The 23,659-nt window shown below is 36.9% G+C and overlaps 3 protein-coding genes across 4 annotated transcripts in view; 1 reads left to right on the top strand and 2 right to left on the bottom strand.

Moving 5' to 3' along the window:
- The window catches only part of LOC114941544 (photoreceptor-specific nuclear receptor), a 31,258-nt gene extending 15,832 nt beyond the window's left edge, over window positions 1–15,426 (bottom strand). Inside the window, exons 1-4 of one of the 2 annotated variants that reach the window (XM_029316561.2) lie at window positions 14,966–15,426; window positions 14,423–14,586; window positions 8,600–9,008; window positions 4,033–4,136 (exon numbers count right to left, since the gene is read on the bottom strand). In XM_029316561.2, the coding sequence (XP_029172394.2) occupies window positions 4,033–4,136; window positions 8,600–9,008; window positions 14,423–14,543 (634 nt within the window). In that variant the 5' untranslated portion in view covers window positions 14,544–14,586; window positions 14,966–15,426. The remainder of the gene's footprint in view (window positions 1–4,032; window positions 4,137–8,599; window positions 9,009–14,422; window positions 14,587–14,965) is intronic. The other variant, XM_029316562.2, reaches the window with a different exon arrangement.
- A 3,785-nt stretch (window positions 15,427–19,211) lies between these two features.
- On the bottom strand, window positions 19,212–20,227 carry LOC114941541 (adenylate kinase isoenzyme 1). The gene is made up of 2 exons (XM_085489284.1): window positions 20,092–20,227; window positions 19,212–19,783 (listed from the first exon to the last, which is right to left on the bottom strand). Exons 1-2 carry the CDS (start codon window positions 20,225–20,227, stop codon window positions 19,212–19,214), a joined length of 708 nt encoding a protein of 235 aa, XP_085345410.1.
- A 726-nt stretch (window positions 20,228–20,953) lies between these two features.
- LOC114941540 (uncharacterized) lies at window positions 20,954–23,657 on the top strand. Its single transcript, XM_029316554.2, has 3 exons — window positions 20,954–21,355; window positions 21,811–22,182; window positions 23,143–23,657. The coding sequence occupies exons 1-3, from the start codon at window positions 20,954–20,956 to the stop codon at window positions 23,440–23,442; spliced, it is 1,074 nt and encodes a 357-aa protein (XP_029172387.1). The 3' UTR covers window positions 23,443–23,657.
- Window positions 23,658–23,659: the final 2 nt, after the last annotated feature.

Below are 23,659 nucleotides of genomic sequence, written 5' to 3'. Positions count from 1 at the left end.
TATTCATCGATCATCAATGCGAAAGGATTCCGTGAAAAAGACTTTCCATGGTGAGATGATGCTGTTATACGATTTTTTATTGACAGGTGCAACCAATTTTTCAGAATGAACAAATCTGTATCCTTATCCTTTTTAACGCGACAACAAGTAATATATCGATTGTAAAGCAGCTTGAGTTTTTATTATTAAATTCATGGCATTGTTCTAGAATTGTCTACTATATAAAGAAAACTTCTTCTATATATTTTTGTAAAGGAAAATATCATTTTAGTATATCCTTACATGAAAAATAGAATCGCGGGGATTTATTCTTTGTATCAAATTTATTACGTTCATAATAGAAATTCGGAGAATTAAAATTATTTGTCGAATGAAAATTATGTACTCTCGCAGACTAAAGAGTTATCCGTCGTAATATGAATAAAAATAATATCAATGGCGCGCGCTTGTGTTGTCTAATATATAAAAAAAAAAAAGAATCGCGAGGATATTCTTAATACGAAATTAAAAAAAATTCCGTAAATGTCTTGTGTAGAGATATTCATCGATCATCAATGCGAAAGGATTCCGTGAAAAAGACTTTCCATGGTGAGATGATGCTGTTATACGATTTTTTATTGACAGGTGCAACCAATTTTTCAGAATGAACAAATCTGTATCCTTATCCTTTTTAACGCGACAACAAGTAATATATCGATTGTAAAGCAACTTGAGTTTGTATTATTAAATTCATGGCATTGTTCTAGAATTGTCTACTATATAAAGAAAACTTTTCTATATATTTTTGTAAAGGAAAATATCATTTTAGTATATCCTTACATGAAAAATAGAATCGCGGGGATTTATTATTTGTATCAAATTTATTACGTTCATAATAGAAATTTGGAGAATTAAAATTATTTGGCGAATGAAAATTATGTACTCTCGCAGACTAAAGAGTTATCCATTGAAATATGAATAAAAATAATATCAATGGCGCGCGCTTGTGTTGTCTAATATATAAAAAAAAAAAAAAAGAATCGCGAGGATATTCTTAGTACGAAATTTAAAAAAATTTCCGTAAATGTCTTGTGTAGAGATAAACGATCGGCGGCAAGGGTTGGTTAATTTTTCTTCACGCGAGCCAATCAAGCGCATTTGCGAGCTCACGCTCGTGCGGTTTGCGGCACGACGGCTCGTTCTCTTCTTCGTCGTCGTCATCATCATCGTAAACACTGCGGTCGTTAGCGACGGTCGCGTGGCCCTCGAATCCCGAAGGGTTAATTGGAGGAAATAAACGTATGCAACGTGCGGCCGACCGCCCGCGGATATTCGTCCATGACCCTCGATCATTTCTCTCACCCTCTCTGTATCTTTTCCCTGTTTGCGACTTTGCTGGAGACGGTGCCAGAAGGAGATGACACGCGGAAGGGTGCTCTCCCGCGGAGAGGCCGCCATGCAAATGAGAGAAACAATTGCAATCTGCACGTTCGGATGTCCTGGTGCGAGAATTCGCGCGAGAAATGTTCATAGGCGGATACGGAGGGTTAACAATGAAACCTATACTTGTGAAATACGAGTGAAGGTATTAAGGATCGTTAACGCGTAAATCGTCGAGAGAAACGATCTTTAAATCGTACGAATTCGCAGTACATTTATTAATTTTTTTTTAATTATATATATTTATACCGTGATTTATTTTTTCAAAGAAGATAAAATTGTTAAAAAGTTTTCTATTCGAGTTAAGGATCAAGTAAAAATAACAGGGCCCCTACACGTGCATCAGTGAACAAACGGGCACGCTCGTCAGTTAAACGAACGAAGAAGAAGTCGAGGAAAGAGGGGACAAAAAGCAGACCGGCCTCTCGCAGCGAGGTGCATGCAAATTAAACAGAAATAGAGTGCACGGGGCGTTTATCTCTTGCGGTGCGAGAAAGAGAGGATAGGACAACGAGAAGGAGAGAAGAAACGGAGGCCCGACGAAGCAAGAGGACCCCATTAAGCCGCCCAGCAGGCTGCACGCCGGAGGTAAAGCGAGCCGACACGCTTTTTATTATTACGAAATTACTGCGCGTGCCTGTGTGTGCTGCGTGGTAAAAGGGAGGCCGGGAAAAATTGCGTCCGCGTTACACGCCGGACGACAATGAGTGCCCTAATCGCGCATCTATTAAAGTACGGCGGACGACACGAATCTCTCGCTCTCTCTCTCTTTCTCCTTTCGACACGTAACGGGAGAACGTGTCCTTCACGTGCGGTAATATGCCCTCGTAATTATTCCAGTCATCTTCTCCGCGTAAAAGTCCGAAGAGCAAGCAGGTTTCCGAAGAACCGCCAGAGAATTTAACCGTGCGAGATTTGTGTATTTTCCGCGTGACTTCAGTTTTCGATTATATTGGTATTTCTGGGAGATTTATCATTAATTTGCATTCTTCAATTAATATTGCGCATGTCATCCTTCAGGGTGTCCAGCAAACTTAATGAAAAAAATTCCCTGACTTTTTTCAAATTTTCCAAGACCAGAAATTCATTTTTTCCCTGACTTTTTAGTATTATTTGCATATATCTATATAATAAATCAATTAAACGTTAAATCAGGAAATCCTTGAGATATTTTTGTCAACAATGAAAAGGTTCGGAAGTTACAAAAATTTTAATCAACATACAATCTGCATTATGTACGATAATTGAAACAAACATGTCACTACAAATTATTTAAATAATCACCTTTTTTATTTATATTATATCAAATTTTTGAATTTTGTTTCTATCAAACACATTGAAATAAAATAACACGACGATGAAAATATAAATTAACGAACACGCTGTAGATGAATCGATTTTTAACAACACAGAAAATTAGCGTGCTGGGAGTCAAGGAAAAGTTTATATTTATTTAATAAAAAATTTCAAATTATTGAGACGAATATAGAATAACGTGAAAAAATCCAGATGAATAATAAAATTTCCTGACTTTTCACTGACAAATCCAAATTTATAAAACTCCCTGACAACGCCCGATTTTCCAGATTCCCCTGATCGCTAGTCACCCTGTCTTTATGTTTAGGTTGCTCCAATGTTTTATCAATTGAAAGAATGATAAAATTAGATATGATAATAACTTTATAATTTTTTTCACCCCGAAGATCTTCCTCGGAGAGAAAGAATCAGTCGATCGATCGATCGATCGGAACCGAAATATATCGATCTCATATCATGTCGCGAATTTCGAAGACATTGTCGCCAAATTGGAGTTATGGATCCGGCGGATTATCCGTTTTCGTGGGCACCGTAATGCTGGAATCAATCAGTGTACGGTAGGGCGACGGAATTCGGAGGCTCTTTTATGTTCGCGACATAAATAACTGGATAAAGGCGGAGCGAGCGGAAGTCTGTGCTCCGAGAGAACAGCCTCTCCGATTCAACTCTTAATGCTTCCCGGCGAGACACGGGCGTGCACCTGTCCCTTCGTCTTGTTTTCTCTTGTTCTATACCCTCCCTCGGCTGATAACTTTCTTATTGCCGAACTCGATGTCGCAGAGGGCGATCCTCCCGATCGAATCGAATCGCGCATAACAATCGCGATTTTTATCCGGAGAAAACGACGCATTCCGAAATTTATTGCACGACGCGAAATTTTGCGGCGGAATCTCTTAACTCTTATTTCTCACCCCAATATTTTATTATTCATTGCAATGCACAAAGAAATGAAATTTTGTTCTACCTATAAATTTTGTCTCAACGTCGAAAAGCGATACGATTTATTAAAGATTTGACTAATTATTATATTTTTTTGTATTTGTCGTGGTTTACTATATAAAAGTATTTTTTATAGTGAAATTTTTTTTTATATTGCACCTTTTAATTTATAAATACTGAAAGCTATAATTTATTATACAAGTTATAAAAATAACTGTTTCTCGTATGCTTTCATATATACCGTATTCTTGATTCTTTTTAGTCGACGAGTAATGTAATTATTTCTGAATCTAATTTCTGTGTGTGAATTTGGTTTAAGCTCAGATTATAGTTGGAGATATGTATATTATCACTCACCATCTTTATTCATTCCCATTTGCATACATTTCTTCAAACGGCAAGCTTGACATTGATTTCGATGCGCCTTGTCCACGACGCATCTTCCGGTACCAGCTTGACATCTGCGCAAAAATATGTAGCGCTCGTTTAATATGCTATTTTATTATATTTTATCACATATAAACATATAATAAAAATTTTCGTTAGAATTTTTATAAAATATTTAACACATAATCTTTCTCTTAAAATGTTTAAGATTTTTCGCGACGTTGTTTCAATAATCTACGTCACTACAAAAAAATATGTTACACTTCTATATTTGTTAAATTATCTTCCTAGCAAAAAATCATTAATATTATTAGACACTTGGCATTGTGCAAAAATGTTCCGGTCTCGTTCGAATTGTAGTGATTTTTATATCCTGTGCTATGTAATAAGGGAAAATAGGACGCCTTTAAGTCCGGGCAATGAAGTTGCGGGGATGCTGTCGTTGGATTGGACGAGATTAAGAGGGATAAGAAGAAGATACGTGACCCCGGACTGGTTCGCCTCTTTACGTTAGCCAGCTCGGAGGGATAACCGGGTTAGCCCAACAATGAAAGTAATCGAATTTAACACCATCTCCCGAAGAGTGCGCACCCCGGATTTCCGACAAGTGCGACTGAATTTCGTCGACCTTCCGCGAGAGACAGGAGCTACGGAGTTACGATTGATCGTTGATGAAATGTCATCGTCAAGGATCGATCGATCGCCGCGAGGGATGAGTTGACGAACTCGTCGAGAAAGAGAGATTTGAGATTCCAAGAATTAATTCAATATCCAATTCTCTATTTATATATCTAACTCTTCTCTCATCCTTTTTTTTAACTTTCGCATAATAATAATAAGAAGCGAATTATTTTCGAAAGATTATACGAATTCTTCTCTCTGTCTTCTGTAGTAAGATAACATAACAATGAAGCTCTATTTTTGCACTAATTATTTATAATTCTTTCCAATGAAATTACATGGTTTATTACATGTCGTTTATCTTCCTCTTAGCATTCATAACATCACGTTACATCAAAAAGATCGCTTAACAGAGGCCTATCGGCTAAAGGGTTGCAGCGAGCTTGCCGCTTCGCCGACGACACCGTCAATAAACAACATACACATCCATCGCATCCAGCCTGCATCCGACAACGCGAAGTAGGGCGATCCGACGGGCGTGATAACCGGCAGCACATGCTTCCGGTAATTCAATGAGGTGAACAATGCCGCGGGGCCGCTCGTAGAACAGAGAGATGCGTAAATAAATGTATGATGTGGTTCTGAAGGGTGAATGCAGAAAGGGGCCCGCGTCGAAGGGGGCCAGATGGGGAGTCCTGCGGATCTCCGTTGGGGTGTGAACGCAAATCAATTTGCACGACGGACCCCCCGTCGACACCATGCCGAGGGACCAAGTTCGGGCCTTTCGTGTTACATGTTACATCGCCTCGGGACAAGATAGCGCGAGGCTCCTTGTGACTGACGTTTGTCCAAATCGCGCTAACAGCGGTCCAGCCGCCGGCAGAAAATCTCGGAAGCGTCTGCTATTCATCTGTGTGAAGTGAATTTGTGGGAAGGATAATGATTCCATGAGTGATAATGGATGTGATTAGGCTGATAGGGTTTACACTTTGTTATGCACGCGATGCATCGTAAAATGCAAAAATTCATTAATAAAGAAATATAGTTTTAGACAATATCGTATAATTATAATTTCTGCAATAATTTTTTAGATTTCGAATATTTTTCTGGAACCTTTATGATGTGTATTGTAAGAGAAAATTTTTTATAGAATTCTAAGACCCATTTAAATATTATAAAATTCCCTCTATATCGTTTCTGATATTATTTAGATCGCAAAATACACATCATTCTCTATTCTGTAAAATTGATTGAAAGTTTTGGTGTAAATTTTTGTCTCGAATATTCGCCGCGATGAGATAGATTGCACGAGGATCGACAATCTATATCGGCGGGCGACGTTTAATTTCATCGTTTGTGAAAATAGGAGGAGAACGAGAGAGAGAGAGAGAGAACGGCGTTTCGCTCCCGTCTGGACGGCTATAACGCGGCAAAAGATTGAAGAGCCTCCGCATAGATAACCAATTACCCGTGGAGGGGAACGAGATGCGACAGATGCGTCCCGACGCGATGCGCCACGACGGCTCGGCGCGCCGTCCACAATCGCCGGATTAGCGCAAATCCTCACGGATCGGTTAGATGCAATTAAGTGCATCGTGCGTGGATAAGAGCGACCGAAATGTTCGCACGGACTCCCGCGGGGCTCGCACTTGAACTCTGCACGCAAATGTCGCTACTCGAATGACAAAGGCCTCAGCTTCCTTCCTTTTGTTTCCTCGTGTTCGACGAACTTTTCACAGAGATAACATTTGTATTTTTTTTTTTTTTTTTTTTTTTACTAAATATCTTTTAAACGCCTCCTCACTTTTGCATGTGTTAAGTTGTGCGTCCAGTAATAGTTATTTTTTGTTACCTTGATGAATGTAATATTATAAATTGAAATAATTAAATACATTGCCATCTGTAAAGCTAAATTATTACATTGCTTTATATATCTTCTAACAATTAGAAAATGTTAAATAATGTTAATAATGAAAAATAATAAATGGAAATTGCAATTTAGATTGTGCATTATGCGCGTATAAGATGGGACCTAATTTGATGCTTTCGATAACAATATTTGGTAAGAACATTTTGATGCATAAATATAAATATAGATTCGGTCTGATTGAGTAAATAAGCATCCATGGTTCTCTTTCTTTTCTTTTGGGAAAATTAAGAAGATTACGTTCGGATCTGTATCAATGCTTTAAAAAATATACATCAACTTCTGTGACATCGTAAAGCAAAGCAAAAACAATTTCCGTCGCAAATCGTTTAACGTGCAATGATAAAATAATCAGAGGCATCTTACATGACAAGCCAGATATTGTTAAAATATTAACTTTACGTATTCGATGATTTTTACGTCTGCTCAAAAACATTATTAATAATTTATTATAGAATCTATAGCTACGAGAAAATTTTTTTGCGCGATTTTTTTAAATCTCTTATCTATTAACATTTTTATGATATATTTTAAAAATAATTTTTATATAAAATATATACATATGTATACATATATATTATATATGAAAAACTCATTTCTAACATATATCATAAAATTGATATAATATACCTTAAATAGATATTTAATACATATTCACAACAACCTTGTAAAATTTCATATATTTAGCAAAGTACCCCCTTTTTTATAATAATAATATTTTTACGTTGCGGAATATATCTCGGCCCCGATGAAGGGAGATGCTATTGATTGCCGCTCGGTATCATTCGGGGTTAATATCGAGTTAAACATTCGTGCGGAGCCATGTGTGGGCCAAGTCGAGCGGGCTCATCCTAATACCGGGCCGCGACACGAGGGTTGCGCGCATAATGTCGAATCCGCCGGGGGCCCATCGAGAGCCGCACCGTCACCGCACCGGTGGCGAATTATACCCCGGGTATCCCGGTGGCAAAGCCGAGCCGGTATCGAGGAACTATTACCGTCCCCCGGGAATGGCCATCCATCTCCATCGGATCCCGCTCTCGAGAGCCGGAATCGTCCCGTCCCGTTTCGTTCTCGATCCGCGCGCGCACTCGATACGCAAACTATTAACCCTCGCAGGTTGCCCTTTGAAAAATGAACACGCGCGGGCGAGCGTGATCGAAATGCAAAGCGAGAGCGATTCCGACGATTCGCCAAAGTGCCGCAACCGACTGCATGCGATACGTTACAATTCTTTCCTCGTCGCGCGGATCGAGTTGCCGGACTGTTAACGAGTGCGTATATCGAATGAACTATCGTCACGTTTGACCGCGATGAATATCGTTATCCAATCGCGTGCCTTGCGATTTTGTTCTTGCATCGTATGTATAATCTCTTGTGTAAAAATCGTATCTCACAATTTCATCGATTCAAATTCCATTCGTTGCAGCAACCCTAATGTAGCACAACATATCTGAAAGATATTCAGAGAATATTCAGAAGATATCCATTCGAACATCCTCGGGATGTTATGTGAACTTGATAAATAAATCAAAACGACTTAACTGGCATGTCAATTCTTTAATTAATATTCGATGTACAACGTTATGTGAACGTCTTCGGGATATGCTCGTGCTGTTAGGAAATGTCATCGCATACGCATTCGTGTTGTATCATCTGCATGAATCTGCAGAATTACGTTAAGGAGTAGAAATACCGTTGGATGAATAATAATTAATCCCAATCACATTCCCTCTGTGGTGTGCAACGGATATAACAACAGACGAGCGACAGACGAGCCGCCGTTGCCTAAATTAAGTCAACTCGCACTCATCTAGTGCATCTACAGCGGAAGCATGCAGTTGTATTTATTCGTGCATGCATTTTCCGAAATATACATTTAATTTAAAGTTGAAAAACATTACCAAAAATTCTTCTTCTCTCCATAATTGATTTTTCACCAAATTCGATCTCGTCGAAAAAGGAAAATCATTTTTCGGAGCGCCTCACCTGTAAATCAGCTTCCGTCTGACGCTCCTCTTGAAGAAGCCGCTGCAACCGTTGCAGGCGAGTATTCCGTAATGTTTGCCGGAGCTGGTGTCCCCGCAGACCACGCATATCAGTCCGAGGCTTCGCGGCGGTTTGCTGCCGTGTTGCGGCTGCTGCGATTGCTGTTGCTGCTGCTGCTGTTGCTGGTGCTGCACCTGACCGAGTAAGTGCGGGTGGCCGTTCCCGAGTGCGGTCAGATACGGAGATCTGGCCAGAGGAAAGTCCGTCGGCATTCCTCTGCAGAGAGGCACCGGGCATTCCTGGACCGACCGGGAGGCGTAAGGATCGTGGCTGGATGTGGATCCCGTCGCTCCCAGAGGACTGTAACGTTCCGGCAGCCCTGGCGAAATGACGCTGCTCTCGCCGGAATCTGTAATGGAACGTGCAGGAGAAAAAGAATAGGTATATCAATTTTCAGATAATTTATGAAAATTAATTTTTTATACATACAAAACTCTACGACAAGATCTTCAAGTGTCAAAAAGATGTTGAACTCAAAAGGAAAATTAATAATAGTAAGAGCTTTTATTGTTGTTGTTGAATGTGAATATAATGATAATAGCTCTTATTATTAATTATTTTACATTTTTAATGACTTATTTTATTGTAAAATTGTATGCGATAACCTTTATGTAAATGCAGTGCGCAGTAGTGCATTCAACCGAATTCGCTATAAGTTATAATCAAACATATGCGTTTTTTATCGGTAAATGACCGCTTCGATGACAAAAAAATTCGAAACAAGGAGTCATAAATTAATATATGCGATCTCAGATGCAGGTGTAAAAATTTTCGAGGCGATTAAACTTCCGAAAGGAAAAAATCACATCGAGAGATAATTTGCCGGTGAATTATCGTCTTATTCTTCCGGTTGACATGTCAACGTCGTCAACATTCATGAATTATTTTCCTCGTAGCCTTGTTCCAGACTTTGCACAATTACAGAAATTCAATGAATGTGTTGACAAAGTCTGGTTTCTCCGATTTTTTATTTTCAAGTATAGATCGCGATTATCGAAAGTGGAAAAATTATTATAATCCAATGCCCGAGATTCGAATTTCCTCATTCTGGATTAAAACATCGAACGAGATTTCATATACTATCATTAAACGTATTTACAGAAATATATTCGCAAATGTAAAATGCAAATGTAAAATGAGCCTGGTATCGTTAATAATATTAGTTTGACCCTTGCGTAACTTAATTGAAAATATCGCTCGATTGTTAAATTACTATCTCGCGCTTATCTGCGATTATTAATTATAATTTTAATTATAACGAGCTTCAATTTAGCTAAATTATACTTATGACATATTTACATATTTCTATTAATTGCATTCTATATTTCCATAAACAGAGAAAAGAGTCATGACAATTTTTAACATCACAAACTTGTGCAATTCTCCGCACAGAATGTAAATTAGTTTATTTATCATATATAATTATTTTATTTTAAAACGTATTTCACGGAAACGGAAAATCACGATCAGGAAGGAAACGTAAAATCGGATCAGTCCCCCAATTGAAATATATATCTAACTATGGCAATCCATTATCTTTTTCGGTCGCAGAATGGCTTTCTTGGCGATCAGGCAGTGCGACGAGAGGCCCGAGATTTACGATCGAAATATCATTTTTCCGCGATCAGTCCACCAGCCTTTTCATCCGATCAGTTGGCCGTTACTTTCGGCTTAATCCCAGAAATCTCTTTCGCGCGTCCAACCCCAAGCAGGGCAGATCGAAGGGCCCCCGCCATCCTTGATTGATTTTGGAATAGAGAGTGTTGGTCGAACAACGCATATAGAATAAATTCTGCATGCTCGTTTAACGCTCGTTTAACGCCCGATCGTTATGGATCGCCACGAAAATCACGCGATCCACTTTGTTGTCGTTTCTATTCAATTGGCGATCGATATCATCACGAATTGACAATCGAAATCCTCTCATAACCCTCGACGGAGGCAATTCTAAAGGATTTCTCTTACCCTTTGCGTCATAATAACAAGTCACCCTCGTGTTATGTGATAGTGATCGGATTTAATACGATAGCTATCGAGATTGTTATTTGAATGACATATTCGCGAGAATGTTTATTTTATGTATCATATGTTAGTATTTTGTATAATTATATTTTTTGAAATATTTGAATAATTTAACTTTAATCGTATTTAATTCTATCCAAAAAGTATTATTATACTATATAAGAATAATATAATTTAATATTGTGCGAAAAAGTTTTATTGCATAAATAATGTCTGATAAATAAAACGAAAAGACGAGAAGAAATCTATCTATCTATTTTCATCCGTTGACTGTGAAAGGAGCGTGATTTGTGACAGTTTGTACTTAAACAAAACGAGCGCAGCGGAATTGTTTCGCGCCGAATCGTCCCTATCTTCGTTCTGTTGTATGGTAATTCTCGAACGGATTCTATCTGACCCCGCGGCATTAACGAGGCTGGAACGAGTTTTCGATCGAATTCGGGGGACGGCCGACAAATACGATTCGAGCGAGATCTCGCGCCTCGCTGAGGACACCGTGACTAATAAAGTCGAACCAAGCAGAGAAGCGAAATCGCATTTCGTTGATCACGCAGATGTTCATCGCCATAGTGCACGCGACCTTTTCGTCCTGTTCTTTGCGCTGACAATGTTCCGCATTTCGAAAGATTCACCCTCTATCTCATCTTTTCGTGTCTTCAATTTTCTCAGATGCACAAATTTTTAAGTTTAAAAATTAAAGTTGAAACGCACAATAGTATATAAAAGATAAAATTTAATTACGACATATTAAATCTAATAATACAGAAAGAGTTCTACGATTGTATATTAATTGAATTTAAGAAATTTATATTCGATCATATATAAGAAGATTTAAGGAAAGACAGAGGGTTGCGATTTTAACTGAAATATGATTTTACATCAGGTTGACGACCCATTATGCGACACGCGTTACTGCGGAATCTCTCTCTCATCGCGGTTCCCTTAATTCATTTGGCATAAATATTTATATTAGAGCATTCTTACTTTCTGAGCTATTTCCAAACTCATTTCCCGATGTAAATACTGTTTGTCCCCGCGATCCAGCCGGTAAGCCTTCAGGGACGTGAAAAAGGAACAGGAGAATCTCTCTCGTGGGGTGCCAGAAGCAATCGAGTAGTAAACTTTGTCGTCAGAAGAAAAAGATACCCTACTAATGTCAAAATTCCTTTTCGCATTTCTTTTTCTGAAAAATCTGAGCTCTCCTACTATTTCTAAATATGTTTGTTACTCGGACAATACAATTGCCGAATCGCATCTTCCGATCGTTATCAAATCACGTCGCGGACAGGAGGCGACGTCGATCTTATTAATTCAACTCACGTGACTTTGTATAAGCGCGCGAGCTTTTCGATCTCGTTAACATACACCCCATAATCCTGTCGATTACTAGTGAAGTATATATTCTGACTCTCTGATTCAATCTTCGAAACGATAAAGGATTTATTTCTCGATAATATCGAGATCGATTTAAAACTATAATTTTTTTACAATCATCCTGTTAGTAATTAATATCGTCCAGAATTATTTGATGGTAAAATTTTCACTGGTTTTCTTAATCAAAATAAAGTAATACTAAATCCATCGTACCCCATTTCTGTATCAATTTCATGCTTATATCACTTTTATATATTAAAGATGATGTTTAAGAACGTGATGTTAATGCAAGCACACGCACGCATTCGCAAATTACGGCATTAGGGTAATCAAATCTTGTCGTGGTACAATCTGTCGTCCGCGCGGGGTTAAACGAGAGGAGAAAAATGACGGTCCAATACAGAATACACACCCGCTATAAGCCACCCGCGCCGAGAGTAACGCGCGCAAAAGCAGGGGCGTCAAATTTCATTAGCATATCAATGCTGGCGGATGGCAAGGCGCCACCTGCGCCCTCGCATTATGGGATCATCGGGAAAAGTGAGAGAGGGATCGTTGCGAGTGGGGCCAGGGGTTGCGCTAGTTGAAAAGATAAAAAAAAAAGAAAGAGAAGAACATTTTTTTCCCCTTTTTCTCTTCGCTAATTTCGGCTAATCGTTAGCGCATTGGATAGAGAGAAAGAGGCAGAGCATTTTTCTCTTGCATTTTTAGAAAAAGACAAATGTTGAATTAAATAAAACATGTAAGAGTTATCGCACGCGATATCGAAGATTTACTTTAAAAAATTCTTTGCCACAAAATTAACAAAGTTATCTTTTTTTAGATATATATTTATGTCGCAAAAGCCAGACAGAAAAAACAGACCTCGTATTCATTATTATTGAGGCTTAAGATTATTGAAATAATGTCACTGGGATAATATTGTTTAACGTTAACGAAAGAATAGTATTCACAGCTGTTTTTTTTTTTTTTTGGAATTTGTTTTAAGTAGATGCAAGTTGATGTCATAGCCGAATGAGATGCGATGCACTAATCGTATGAAGAAAGAAAAAGCAGAAGCTTTATATGCTTCGTTGTTTAAGTTCAAAGTTTCAAGTCACGATATTGAAAAAAAAAAAAATTATCGATGACTGAGAAAACGTGTGTCGTCAAATAAAATTAAGTGCATTTGTCGCGTCGATTCATACAAAATAAACAAGGACTGGATAAACATTTATGATTCTATATCAACGAAAACAATAAGAGATCGAATTATATTTGTAATTTTTATAAATTTTGGAACAAGATTTTTATCAAATATCATCCAATTATATATTGCCATATATTTTATGATATTACAAATATTTCATATAAAATGTCACCAAGTTGCTCAATTAAAATTTAGAGATTTTTTAAATCAATTTAAATCCAATAGACTTTTAGTTATAGACAATTGAAAAAAAGTTTTCTTAATTAAATTTAATTTTGCAAATTAAATTTCAAATATTTAATTGAATAACAAAACATTATTGGAATGCTCGGGATTTTAATTTAGCTTTGAAAATGTATTATAAATATTACAAATAAAATTCTGTTTAAATTAATAAAACAACATATCTACGTTTGAGCCGTTTAGTGACAATTTATATAATGAATTAGAAAATATAATAATTACATGATAAGCTCTGGAAGGGAAAAAATGATCACGAGGGTTAATCAAATGGGCAAAAATTTCTCGCGTTCCGTCGCTAAGGGTAGACGATACGACGCGACGGAACACAAAACGCACGCAGATTCACCCTCGCGACGGACTTTTATACGAGTCACAGTCACTGTGGGGTGGGATAAGTGGAAAAAGAGGGTGGCACGTAGGCAACGACATTATGCCATTAGAATAATCAAATCTCGGCTGACCCGACGTGAATGGGGAAAGAGGAATCGCGCGTTGATGCAAGTTTACGCATTACATTACGCATTACGATGCGAGAAAAATGTCGTGACGGTGACGTTGAATGTAAGAAGGTTAATCTCTCACCCTATTAATCTATAATGAATTTTAATAAAAAAATAAGGTAAAAATACCTTTGACTTACGCATGTCCGTTCCTGATATAATCTTTCTATATCTTTATACATCTTTATTTTCAGACGTTATTAAACTGTGCAATAATGCATATAGCTTTATTATCATGTAGGCGTTGAGAATTAAAAGCTTGTACATAAATAGAATTAAATTTTTTCATGTTTTCTATGTACCGCAATATCTTAAAAATATTTAAGGTTTCGAAAAATAATGTAATGAATTCAGATTAAAAAAAAAAAGTTGTAAGTGCGTAATCTGAATTAATTATTTTTAGCATTTATAAATTTCCTCATCGTATTAACTCACCGTGTCTGACGCTCAGCGGACTGGCAGGACTTCGTGGATGCTCCGACGTCGTTTCATTCTGCGCTTGTTGATGCTGATGCTGATGATCTTCAGAGGCCGTGACCGTTGCTGCCCCGTTCATCGTGCCTCCTCGATCATTCGTTATCAGGCCGATGTCAAACGCGCTAAAATTGATATGCATTTTTTTTATACATATGGCTTATGATTTCCATATAAACCATACATGAATGTAAAAATTTAATCATTTTTTTTGCAGCTTATCGAATTTGTTGTCTATTTCAGCTTCTTAAATAAAAATTTATTTGTATTTTCTAGATCTAGAAAATTAATTTCAAGAAACTTTAATTTTTATTTGAAGTAACAAAATATCAATTAGATTTAGCCAATTGAGAGGTACAATATATCTTTACTACCGACAGGTAAATTAGCTCTTTTAAAATAAATATAATTATATTTTCCATATTTAAACACACATATTCTCTCTCTATTTTTCTTCGTCTCCCTCTTTTCTTATTCATAAAATAAATCATTGCAAATTCTTACCTAGGGTAACTCCAGGATTTAGCGTAGCCGCACTGTGGCACGTAAGTCACTTCCTGCGCGCGATCACTGATTTCTCCACCCTCTTCAATCCACGATCATTTAGTTCTCCAATTCAGCGATCATCAACCGACGTTAAGAAAATTCACGAAAATCACCTCGCCGAAGAATTCCGAAGACGTCTGAAAGTCGCGATCTAGACCGACACGATTACGACGTTGAGCGCAAAGTAAGAAGATATTTGACAAGAGCAATCGAGTTGACGCTGCGAGCTGTCAAGAATGACGTTCGGCTTCGAGATCGCTTCGTCGATGTCAGATTGGCGTATGACGTCTGCGGCGTCCCGATCCGGGATCTCGTTGGCGAGTCGCCCGTTACCCGCGGATGACGTCGTCGTCGTCGTCGTCGTCGTCGTCGTCGTTGTTGTCGTCGTCACAGCCGCCGACGCCGCCGTCGTCGTGGTGCTTGCCGTGCCGTCGGAGGCAGCGGGCGAGCAACGCCCGACGCCGATTGGTCCAGCGGCACTTTTGAAGGCGGGATCAGGAGGCAACGCCGGAAAAACGACAAAAACGAGGAGCGGGAGGATTTAACCTATAGCCTCCACGTTTGACGCGGCGCCTCGCCGCGACGCTCGTCGTCGCTCGACGACGCGCCTGCGCCAACCCCTCCTGGGGTGGGAGATGACGCCTGGCATCTCCCACCCCGGTCCTGGACCAAACTACTACCCCTACAGAAGGGTATAGACAGGGGAACGACGAGTACCTGAGCATCGGTGCAATTGTTGATGGTTGGCTATGCGACGGCGAGGCATCGCATCGGTTGCGCCTGGATAAAAAGTGACGATACGCTAAATAGCAGGCGGATCCTTTGATCCTACGTCAATTAATCGAATCTAGCTGGAATGAGATTGATAGAAGACGCGGAGATTTTTTAAGTACTCGCGCTTCAAAAATTCATGGACTCTATCTAATGATAAGAAAAAGTCACCATTTTATAATTTATTAATATAAAAATTATATACATATTTTTATTTGTAATAAAGCACGTCTAATAATCTAAGCGTTGAGCATTGTATAGAGAAATGAATATTTTTCAACGTGGCGTTCCATTTGTCAAAAATATCCGAGTTGACATATTATCTGAAAAATAGATAGCTCTCTCCCTCCCGAAATATTCCTCCAGGAGGAGAAAATTCCAGGTCGTCGTCGAAGAATCAAAATTCAAAAGGAGTCGCTAACGGGGCGATTAATCGAGCGCGATCGAACTTTCGATTCCTGAAGTGATCCCTCGAACAAATCGAGCGAGATCCACGAAAGTGGATGCGGGTAATCGGTAACGACCGACGCCGCGTCGTTGTGGTGGTTTGCCAGTGAGGGTGAGAGTGGCGCCTAAGGGGTTGTTGCCGGGTCGCCGCCATGCTGGATTCCTGCCGTACCCCGGGGTTGTCCTTCTGGTAATCGTTGCCAGGGATGCAACAACCCCTTCCTCCCCTACTAAACCGGCGTCGCCACGCCCCGTGGATCGCAGATGGACCAATGATGTCGGGACGTCGCGACGCCGGCGTCCACCAATAGGATTACCCTCTGATACGCTCTTTCGCTTGTCAGTGACTGCTGCGCGCCCTCTCCCCCAACCCTCCCCCAACTACCCCGCGCGAGAGACTGGATGCCTTTCAATTTCGGGCCCGCGGCCTCATAAACGCAGCCAACCACCCCCGCGCTTCAGGGATGGCGACAGGGGGTGCAAACACACAACCATCGAGTTACTTGTCGTCGACGTGATGGTGTGCGTGGACACGCAGACAATCGCAATTCGGGGTACAAAGCCGCGTGGAAAGTCGGGGATGAGTAGCGGGGGTGTGTGCGCGCCCGTTCTCGTTCCGACACATGGGGTGGCTCGGGGTGCGCACGGGGGTGGAAACGGTACAGCGACGCTGATCAATCATTCGAATATGTTGTAAGGGAAATGTTTACGTTATATCAAGTTATACGTGTTTGTGATCGACTTTAAATTATACACCTATATGTCATCTCTTTTCGCGATACAGACTTATCGCAACGTCTTCAAAATTAAAAACGGGTCGAAGTTTATAAATTTTTATGATATTTCCGAGTTTCCATTTCCGATGTCTCATCGTGAAATATTTGATTTTTTGATTGGGTACTGAATTAATTTTCAATATTATATTCGCGTATTAACGAAAATATAGTATATATATTAAATATTTATGTAGCTTTTATTTCCTTGATTTATGATCAGTTTATTTATCATTTTTGCAATTTATTACGATGGATATCCAAGCTTTATGTGATATTTATATCTATATCTATTACACATTTTTATATTCACAATACATACAAAATTATGATATTTCTATACAAAATGATTATTGTTACAGAATTTCTGCATAGCATTATTTTTAAAATTTATTCGATTTTATTATCCAAGTTGTTTATATATATAAAAAATGTAAAAGTTAATATTGTTTGTTAATTCATTCAAATAAAAGATGTTATTTACCGTGTGTGAATTTAATTTGATTTGATTTTAGAATTTATATGTTGCACAAGATTTATAGATCGCAAGATGAACATTTTTACAGATTTTTGCAATTGTAATATTTCATATAATTCTTATTAAATGATTAAAGTTTTTACGATCAATGCAACCATTTGAATACACGTATATACATAGAATTTCTTAGAAACTGAATATTTGCGAGACATCCATCAAACTCTCGTTCGTCTCGTTTAATACCACGTTAGAAAGTAGAACGAGCAGCGAAGAGGAAGTTGCTCTTCCTCCCTCGATGAATACCTCAAAGGGGATGCTCCGATCGGTGCGCACATCTCAAGCATCACCCCGCAAATTTACACGCCTGTGCTTTCTTAGCGCGTCTTTGTGCAATCTTCCTTAGATGAACGTTATTTTCATGCATGTACGATAAAGTACGGATATGTGTCGCTCTACATGAGTTCTCAGAAAAAGAACCTTTTTTAGCACGGATACTCACACATATAACGAGAGATTATGCGCCAAGATTCTGTTGAATAAAAAAATTATGACCTTCGATATAATAATGATATTTAATAGCGCAAAGGGGGCTTCTGTTGCATTTAAAGAAAACGATAAAACTGCAATGGTTTTTTATAAAAATATTATATATTTAAAGGCCTCGTTTTCTCGTCAGAATTTAAATATAACCGGCATCATTTTTAAACAACTTGGATAATAAAATCGAATAAATTTTAAAAATAATGCTATGCAGAAATTCTGTAACAATAATCATTTTGTATAGAAATATCATAATTTTGTATGTATTGTGAATATAAAAATGTGTAATAGATATAGATATAAATATCACATAAAGCTTTTGCAAAAACTTTTATAGTTTAATATATTTATGCGTATAATGAGATATAAATTGTCATTCTGCGTTAATTGTTTTGAATATTTCATATTTTCTTATACGTATCGAATAAGGGTAATTTATCGGTGGTGAATAAAAACGAACAGTTCTCGGTTGCTTAGTACAGTTACCCTTGGTTCACCCTTAGCTTATCCACCCTTTTGCTCATATTCCGAATGTTGATATATTGAAACGCGAAGATTCGATATTTAAAAGGAAATAGATTTCCAAAAACAAATTTTGTGATATCTGACTTATCAATCAGACGATATATTAAAGCAATTTTTTTTCATATATATTTATTACGATAATAATTATAATTTCTATACATATCTATAATATTTATTTTAATATATGTAGGTTTGTATAATCCAAACTTCATCATTAACATTATTATATAATTTTACATGATAATCGAGACTGAGATCAAATATTGCTAGTTCAACACATCACAGAAAAAAAGGAATCCTTGATTCAAGTATATTTTTATTCTTGAACGCTATTTGATTGATTTAAGCATAGAATGCTCTTTGTAATCACAAATTAAGATATATTCTTGTTTTAAAAATCGCATATGATAAAAACAAACTTAGTCACATTTGAACTAAGAATTATTATATATATATTTGAAAGTACCGCTTATATCCGATGCACACTTGTCACTTGTCCTTGCAATATTTATAAGTAAATTTCAACTTCAACCAAGATTATTTTGCACTTTGTTTTAAGGATAAATTATCCTTTATCCAAAATTATTTATATTTGGCGCTATTATAAGGATAAAATATACTTGAATCAAGGCATATTTGCATTCTTTCAAGGATACTGTTTTTTCTGTAATCATGTTTGAACAAGTTCTAATTGACCGCCGCTTTCAGACGTGCTCGGAAAGTTCTTCAGGAGATTATCGATCGCATTGCAAATATCCTCGAAGACTTCCCCTTCGTCGTTCTCACCATTAATGATCACCAGCTGTTTCTTGTAATATCTTAGAATCGGTTTGGTCATTTTGTCGTGGTCCTTGATCCGCTGTAAATTTTCTTCGATCCTGCGATCCTGTCGCTCGGTGGCGGTGATGCTTCTAGCTAGGATTCTGTCCATCAGCAACGAATCCCTGACCGTCAGATACAGGACGAGATCCGGCGTCCGGATGTGCTCGTTGAACTGCTTACATTGTATTTTTTCCCGAGGAAATCCGCTCACCAAGAAACCTCGCGACGTACTCAAGCTGCTCAGCATCCTCGCTTTGATGAGCTCCACCATGACATCCGCGGGAATTAGTTTACCATTGGACATTAGATACGCCAGGATAACACCTCTCTGCGAACCGGTTGCTACTTCGTTACGCAGCAATTCTCTGGTTATAATAGTGCAAAAACCATAATGCTCTGCTACTCGTAAACACTGTGTTGCTGCAGAGAAAAAGAGATTCTTTTTAGTTTATTATTTTTCAATCTAATTACTCGATGAAAAATGCATTATTTACTTTATTTTGTTCATATACATATATGAAAATATTATCATGACATATATCAGTGTTATAATAATACAATGGTTTAGTTAAAATTTTACAGAATATTTTATAAATTTGACATATTTTTTTATTGTATATCTTCAATAATTAGAATTTATAAACGAGTAAAAAAAGAAAATTGATTTTATTAATTTATAATTTTAAAAGTTTATTTTTGAATATCGTAAATGTGAAAACTCAACAAACCTTTTCCTGCTCCTGGGCCTCCAATCAGGAAAATAATCGGCAATCTTGATTCTTTAATCGGTGAAACATCGAGCTCGTTGCTTCTTGGAATTAAAGCACATAAAGGATCAACGGGTCTCGCACAATTAAGACCCATTCTTATTTTTTACAAATATTATTGTAATATTATTGTAATTATTAAAAATGATATTATGCGCTATTTCATATGTAAGCGAAATTAGACAAATAGTAAAATCACGCACTTTTAATATGACATATTAAGAATCTTGAAGTTAAAGCTATCTAAATATGTAATATGCAATGCTAAACAAGTATCGATTTCTGAAGAATCGCGAATGTAGCAATATGATATTATGGAAAATTTATAGTAAATTAATAGTAATTGACGGGCTTTTATAATTATGCTTATTCAAAATTTTGTTATTATTTAGAGTATAATTTACACAAGAATTTTTATACAATAATTATGCATTTCCAGCTATCGCGGCTAAAGTAACCATCCACATTTTCGATCGTTGGTAATTTGCCTCACATTCTCAGGAAGAAAATGGTAGTAATTATTTAATTTCATTATAAATATATTTTTTAACTTACTTTGATATCATTTATTTTTATTTTACAAAAATTTGGTACAATTTAATAAACTTTTTTCATAATTCATATTTTATATGAAAAGAATATTAATTTATTATTTCAAATTTCTTTTAAATTGATATACACTAATAATATTAATAATAACAATTTATTATTAAGTAAATAAATATTTTCAAAAATTTAAGCTTACGTAAGTATTATGTATGCATATATCTATGTGTCATACATTTTACAGTAGGAATTTTTGTCATTCTCATCTAGTCGCAAAATGTACAATGCCATAAGGCTGATTCGCAAATCTCTTCAAAAAATCGAAAGACGAGGATGTATGGGTTTTAATCGTATGAGAAACGAGCATCCCATGAAAGAACGCGAGGAATTGAGGTATATCAGAAGGTGTCGAGTCGCTATCGTCGGTCTTGGCGGAGTCGGCAAGTCTTTAGCACACCTGTTGAAGACATATCCGGGTGGTCTTACCGAGCTCCGACTTTGCAATCGAAGCGATCCTGAAGGAATCGTAGAAGAACTAAATCATATACCTACGAGATTGCCCGTTCGAGGATTTAAGGGTATAGATAGACTACCCTTGGGCTTACAAAATGCCGATTTAGTTGTCGTGACTGCTGGAGCGCCCAGAAGACCTAATATGCGAAGAAGGCAATTATTCACGGTAATTATAGCAATATAATTTAACCTATTATATATTTTGTTATAATAAAATATTCTGATGTCATATATATTATAATTTCTTTATTAATGTATTGCTATACGTATCGTTATGTAGAAAAAACGCATAAATATTATTTATAAAGATAACTAAATGATACGGATGTCGGATTGCTATTTTTTTACAAATATAGTTTAAAAAATATTTTAATTATTGTTTTATTTAATTTATATTTATACATTTAATCGCCCATGTAATTTTATCTATATTTAAATTTTTTTTTCTGAAATACAATTACAATGAAATACTATTATATTATATATAACATTATATATTATTATTTATTATATATTATTAATCTCTATTGGATTAATTACGACTTTAAAATATTAGGTCTAATTTAAGATGCAACCTCCCACGAAGACTTTATTTACATATACTTACATCAATCGCTACAGGAGAACGCTGCAATCTGCAGAGACATAATCAATATCTGCGCAGACAGATGTCCTGATGCTCTGATAGCCATAGTGACGAACCCTTTGGACTCGTTGGTGCCAGTTGCGGCAGGAGTCTTAAAGAAACGCGGGGTTTATCGGCCTGAAAGGCTCTTCGGCGTCTGTCAGATCGACCAGATGCGAGCGGAGCGTTTCTATGCGGAGGCCATTGGACAGGAACCAAGAAAGACTTACGTTCCTGTCGTGGGTGGTCATGCGGAGAACACTACAGTTCCTTTATTTTCTAAAGCGAGGCCGAATGTCCCTTTGACGGAGGAAGAAACCAGAACTTTAATCCAACTTGTACGAGATGCTGGGAAAAAAATTGTTCAAGTAAGAGATGCAATTATTTTATAAATAAATAAAAAAATATTTTTCTTATTAATATACGCACTCCGAAAAAAAGCGATACTCTTAAAATTTGGATAAAAACCACCAAATTTAAAATGACGATAGCTTTGTGAATAATAAAGATAGAAAGGTTTCTAAAAAATAAAAACAGAGTTTAGAATTTCTACTTTAAGTATCTATTTATTTTAATGTTGCGAGATAAATTTATTAAAAATGGCGGATGACAAAACGAGAACATGCAAAATTGAAAAATCATAGTCCGAGTTTGCCAAGGCACATGGCACGAGTCAAATGTCACAACTCAATGAAATATAAAGTACATGATAGTACAAAATCTCCCCTTTAAAATTCTTTTTTATTCTTCTCGATACGATGATTTTTTGCAGAGTTATTCGCATTTGAATAAAAAGACTGCTTTTTACTTTAAATGCCAATAACTCTGCGAAAAATCATTGTATCGAGACGAATAAAAAAGAATTTTAAAGGGGAGACTGTATACTATCATATGCTTTTTGTCCCATTGAGTTGTGACATTTGCCTCACACTATGTGCTTTGGCACACTGGGATCATTATTTTTCAATGATGCATGATTTAGTTTCGTTATTCGCCATTTTTAATAAATTTATTTCGCAACGTTGAAATAAATAGATTCTTAAAGTAGAGGTTCTAAGCTTTATTTTCATTTTTTAGAAACTTTTCTATCTTTATTATTTATAAAGTTACCGTCATTTGAAATTTGGTGATTTTTTCCAAATTTTAAGTGTACTGCTTTTCTTTGGAGTGAGTGTATATATAAATATATATTTTTTATCGTGTACATAATTAACGTAAAATTCAATGTTATATGCTTACTATACGTGATCAGATTTAGAATAAAATTTTTTTCAGAATAAGATTTATCGAACAATACAACTATTCAGATATATATGTTGAACATTTAGGCAAAGAAAGGAGCAGGCGGATCTACATTTTCAATGGCATCAGCGACGCTGTATTTCATTCATAAATTATGTCGTGCCATTCATCACGAGCCGCACGTGATCATTTCCGCTTATGTGGAATCGACGGTGACCAATGCGCGTTTCTTTAGTAACGAATTGCTACTCGGACCACGTGGCATTCACAGAAATCTCGGATACGGTACGGTCACAAAATATGAGCAAGATCTGATCGACGAGGCAGTGACAGTCCTTCAGCGAGATATTGTGATGGCCGATGAGTTCGTCCGTAAGAATATATGAAGTGATTTTCAAAAATAAAGTTATATTCTTCACGACTGAACAAAGATATAGATGAGTATATTTTTAATACAGACATCATTTCTGAGTATGCTTAAGTTTGATGGTTTTCAACTAGTTTTTTTACTAATTCTCTATGATTTGTATATGTCTTAAAAATTATTACAAAGTACCTGTGTAATATACTCTTTTACTTGTAAATACCGATCTTATATAAAAT

This window comes from Nylanderia fulva, unplaced genomic scaffold, assembly GCF_048542155.1.
Source record: "Nylanderia fulva isolate GAGA-0341 unplaced genomic scaffold, ASM4854215v1 Scaffold8, whole genome shotgun sequence".
Taxonomy (NCBI): domain Eukaryota; kingdom Metazoa; phylum Arthropoda; class Insecta; order Hymenoptera; family Formicidae; genus Nylanderia; species Nylanderia fulva.
The sequence above is the reverse complement of the archived record's forward strand: the minus strand, read 5'-3'. Positions and strand labels throughout refer to the sequence as shown.

What these genes read in the sequence shown, in the direction of transcription:
- LOC114941541 (XM_085489284.1), bottom strand. Translation starts at nt 20,227, where the DNA reads ATGGGTCTTAATTGTGCGAGACCCGTTGATCCTTTATGTGCTTTAATT. An exon ending in AGGCCCAGGAGCAGGAAAAG is followed by an intron (nt 19,784 to 20,091) that starts GTTTGTTGAGTT and finishes TTTTCTCTGCAG; the next exon opens with CAACACAGTGTTTACGAGTA.
- LOC114941540 (XM_029316554.2), top strand. Translation starts at nt 20,954, where the DNA reads ATGTACAATGCCATAAGGCTGATTCGCAAATCTCTTCAAAAAATCGAA. An exon ending in GAAGAAGGCAATTATTCACG is followed by an intron (nt 21,356 to 21,810) that starts GTAATTATAGCA and finishes CAATCGCTACAG; the next exon opens with GAGAACGCTGCAATCTGCAG. An exon ending in CTGGGAAAAAAATTGTTCAA is followed by an intron (nt 22,183 to 23,142) that starts GTAAGAGATGCA and finishes TTGAACATTTAG; the next exon opens with GCAAAGAAAGGAGCAGGCGG.